The following is a 4348-nucleotide window of genomic DNA, read 5'->3' as shown; positions in this document are numbered from 1 at the left end:
TTTTAAGAGTTATAGATGTTGCTCAACTCACACAAGCTCTTAAACACTAAAAGAAATATCTCTATTACAAAATGAGCAAATACTGTCAAGGAGAGTAACAAGATAGCATAGCAAAAACTCAGACATATACAGTCTTATGCTAAAACATTCAAGTAGTTACACTTATAACACTTTAAAATAAGGTATTAAATAGCATTGCACTCCTTCCAATTAATACCTTTGCGTTTACAAAAAGCAGCATAAAATTCCAACACACACCCACACACAGTGCTAAGATTTCCCCACAAATTCAAAAGGTCAGCAGTGCTCCTTCTGGCATTTTTGGCCAGTCTTTAATCTTTTTCTTGTAAGCACACGTTGAACACATTGAGATATTTTGGCTATATGACCATGTTTGCAACCTGGTTTTCTGAAGAAACGAAGCTTAGATTTGCTGTTTTCAACACTATCCAAATTCAACAGCTTGGAAGACAGAGAGGAGCTTAAATATAATTAACTGCCAACAAACTGTGGAGGCAGCAAGGGGATGGAGGGAATCCAATGGGTGCAAAATGATGCCTCCACCAAAGAAAGAAGTTGTGCAGCAGGCAGCCTTCACGCATTCAGTGTGAGAGCAGCCACTGTCAGCCAGCACGCACACAGCCTCTGGCAGGCAACACGTGCTGGGGGTGGGGGTGGTGGGCTGTCACAACCATCTCCCAAAGGAACCGGGAGAGGAAGGTGGAAAACTCAGGTAGGAAGCTGAAGCCCTTCTCTTATTTTAAGCTGCTTGTTTTGTCTTTTCTGCTCGCCCAGCCCCACTGCTCTCATCACAACGACTCTACATCACGTATACGTCACGCTAACCTCTCAGGTGTTCACGGTCAGAAAACAACGTGCTGTTTAAGTTGTGAATACAGCGAGTACCAAATCACTCTTTATTAGAGCATCCACTTAGGGTATTTTGCTAGCCAGTACTTTCATTTCATACTTGTTTCACAATATATTCAAAAAAAAGGTTATACGTACTTCACCCTAAAGAAGCATCAGTTCTGTGAACAAAAGAAACATATGCTCAAGGGAATTCCCAGGTAATTACACAAGCTAGTATTTGACAGGAAGTAGTCCCAGCTAGTCACCTGTAACACCAAGAACTACAGCTAGATAAAAATCACTGTCCTCGAAAACACAGTTGGACCTATAGCAGAGACATTCATAAATTGCCAAAATAATTCACACTCATGAGGAAGGACATTTTCAGCTTTCTCCAGCTCATCCGAGAGCCCTGTCCATTAACTGTCTTCTGTGCACTCCAAGTTTCACTAGATCAAGTTCTCTGGAACAAAGTTTCATGCATCTTCATAATTTCAAAAATTTGAATTTGGTTTCAATCCACCTGCAAAAAAGTCTTAAGTCCAACTTATAAAAAAGTTTTAATTTTCATAGAATAAGGAATTCAATGTACAAAGAAGTAGGTTTCCCTATCATCCATTCCTAACATACATTTCTAAAAATGTCCGATTCTGAGATTCAGAATTTATGAAGCTCTTCATAGTTTCCATGAACCTTAAAATTAATGTAGTTAGTCTTAACGGCAGCCTGAAAGCCCTTAGATCTTCCTCAATTCTTCTACTAATGGACAAGCAGTAACAGCTTTATATTACAAAAGAAATGCTTAGCATAAAAGTGTACTTTAAAACTAAACCAATTTCTCTAATGTTAAAAAAATATCATTTCTCTACATTCTTTCATCACTAACTTATTAATTAGTAGGAAAAATTATGGGTCACTGACTTACTGAATCTTTTAAAAATAATTAAATCCACAGGGATATTAAACATCTGCTAAATTGTACTGCAAACTACTACTCCTCTAGGCAAGTATTCACAGTGCTATGTAAACATGCAGTTGCTGACAACAGCAATCTTTCTCTCAAAGATTTTGAATACAAACAGGCCCATACAACTTATTTTCTGTTAAATATTTTACACAGAGAAAAGGAAAAGAACAGCCCTGTAGCAAATACTTTTGCAAAGAATTAAGCTCAGGCAAAACCCAACAAGTTTAAAAAGCGATTGCTTTATGGCAGATGTTCTATGAGAAGCCAAAGGCTTGGGGCAAAACGGATTTCTTTTGCAGCACATCTGCACCTTCTTTTTTTTTTTCCTCCTTCCCTCCCCAAGGATCTTCCTCATGTCCCCCCCACCACTCCTTGCAACACATCATACAAAGTTCATTTTGTTTTCTAAAAAAATCTGTCTAGTATCTCTTATTGTTATGTGGTAAAGCACCCTAAACAACAAATTGTGAAATGTCATGACTTTAAACACATGTAAAAAACATCCATTTTGTCCTGAAAAAAATACAAGTGCATCTTGTATACTTCAGTGGAGCTGATTTTAGAACACTTACCAACGAAAATAAATAAATAAATAAATAAAACAAAACAGGAATTACTTTGAAAAAGGGCCTACACACAGTTATTGTTTTAAGACCCAAAGCAGTAACAAAGCAAACCAAGGAAATCTTCAGTTATGTACTTCAAGTTTCTTATCAGAATGCTGTTCGTATCAGGTCCAGTGTCTTTCAGTTAGCTGGAACACATGAAATGTGAAGGAAACAAACACACCATATGAGACATCCAAAAKCAATATCCCAATGACAATATATAATATACTTACCAGTAGTTACTGTTTTCCCCCCTCCGTTGTGGATTGTGGTTTACAGCCTTCTGATGCATTTCCTTTTATTAATAAAAACACAGAAGCTTGCTCCACTATAAAATGGCTGCACTGCTTAGCTAGCAAAACCATGCTAGAGACTTGGTTGCAGTATATATAAAAGAGAGACAGACAACAACTCTTTCTTCTATGGAGAAACTGAAAATATCCAAGCTGGCATCTTCATTCATGGAACTACCCCAGAAGCTGCTGCTGCTATTAAAGTAGCTGCAGTAAAGGTTCTGCCACATTCTTGTCTTCTGCATGGTTTTTCAGCCAAAACAGATCACAGCAGGCTAGCAAACAACCCCTTCCTAAATGAAGGCTCTAATTTCTTCTTCTGCAGTGAAATCAACCAAGTTTCTAGGCTAAAGAGTGAGTGACAGTAATGTCAGCCAATCAGCTTGAGTTTTTCAGGATAATCACCCCTTAATTCATTCAAAATTAGGTCATATGACACTATTTCAAATGCTATTGGTTACATGAACATAGTATTTTAGCCTAATTGAGATAAGGCCACCCATCTATGCCTCTCTAGACTGAAGACACCTTGACTCTATGCATACTGGGGATATTAAAACAAGAATGCAGGCTTACCACAGTTTCCCAACTATTAAAGGGCCGGAGCGCTATTATCTTCTGAGCCCTTTTCAGAGAACACCGGGGAATCAAAGCGAGTTCATTCAGGGAAGCATCTTCCAGGAAGCTAAGGACTTTAGCGTTGTAATACTTCTCCATCTCTTCATCAGTGCTGGTGTAGTCTTCATCAGGGGAGCTGTCACCTTCCGAAGTTGAGTCGTCCTCTGAATCCTCAATGACTCTTTTAATGCTCAAAATGCTTTTTTTGCCTATATCCTTTTCCCCACAGTCATTCTGCTCTTTCACAACAGATTCCTCTATCACCTGCACTTCATCATCATCATCACTTAGGCTGTTTTTGGAGACTGCATTCCAATTCAAAACTTCACTTTCAGAACGATACTCCATATCTAAAAATGTAACATAGAAAAGGTAATAAAGTCAGTGCATATTCCTTAAAGACAAAGAAGATCTCACTTCTTTTTCAAAATAAAAGCATATAAAGACAAAAAAAATTTCAGTATATAACGCAAAACATTATTTCTTCACTGTAAAATGCTATAAGTAATGTTTTAGTATGCTGAACACTACATCTGTCTAACTTTGTATTTGCAGAAGAAGTCCTCAACAGTAGGTGCTATTAAAAAAATAAGAGGAACACACACCATGCAACTCTGTTTAAAGTATGAAAATAGTGAGTGCAAAACAGAAAAATAATAATCTGCATGCAGCTATAAAAGCATAATGTTGTAACCGACCATCACAAAACACAAAAAAGCGGCTTTATGTGATATGCACGGACTGCAGGAACTCTGAGGGAGAGCAGCTCTCGAGTTCAGGAACTCTCGTATGTGCTTTGAATGTGATACTGGCCCCCCATATAGCCCCAARTACAAACCTTTTCTAACATGTTAGCGCATCTCCGCTCAGCACAAAGGGCGGGACAACAAAAGCATGCTCCTGTAAAGTAGCTGGAGCAACTAGGTATTTCCAGCTGAGTAAGCATACATATTCAGAACACTGATGTTTTCAAGTAGTATAGCTATTGCCAAGCAGAAAGTGCCCAAGTC

General features: G+C 38.2%; 1 protein-coding gene across 1 annotated transcript in view; it reads right to left on the bottom strand.

Annotated features, from left to right (window-relative positions):
• LOC146594902 (SWI/SNF-related matrix-associated actin-dependent regulator of chromatin subfamily A containing DEAD/H box 1-like) overlaps positions 1-3686 on the bottom strand; it is a 21475-nt gene extending 17789 nt beyond the window's left edge. The window contains exon 1 of the mRNA XM_085306655.1: positions 3297-3686. Within this exon, the coding sequence (XP_085162781.1) occupies positions 3297-3686 (390 nt within the window). The remainder of the gene's footprint in view (positions 1-3296) is intronic.
• Between the last annotated feature and the right edge of the window lie 662 nt (positions 3687-4348).

This window comes from Rhea americana, unplaced genomic scaffold (assembly GCF_003343005.1).
Source record: "Rhea americana isolate MKP2758 unplaced genomic scaffold, rheAme1 scaffold_244, whole genome shotgun sequence".
Taxonomy (NCBI): Eukaryota; Metazoa; Chordata; class Aves; order Rheiformes; family Rheidae; genus Rhea; species Rhea americana.
Note: the sequence above shows the minus strand (reverse complement) of the source record. Positions and strands in the feature narration are given on the sequence as shown.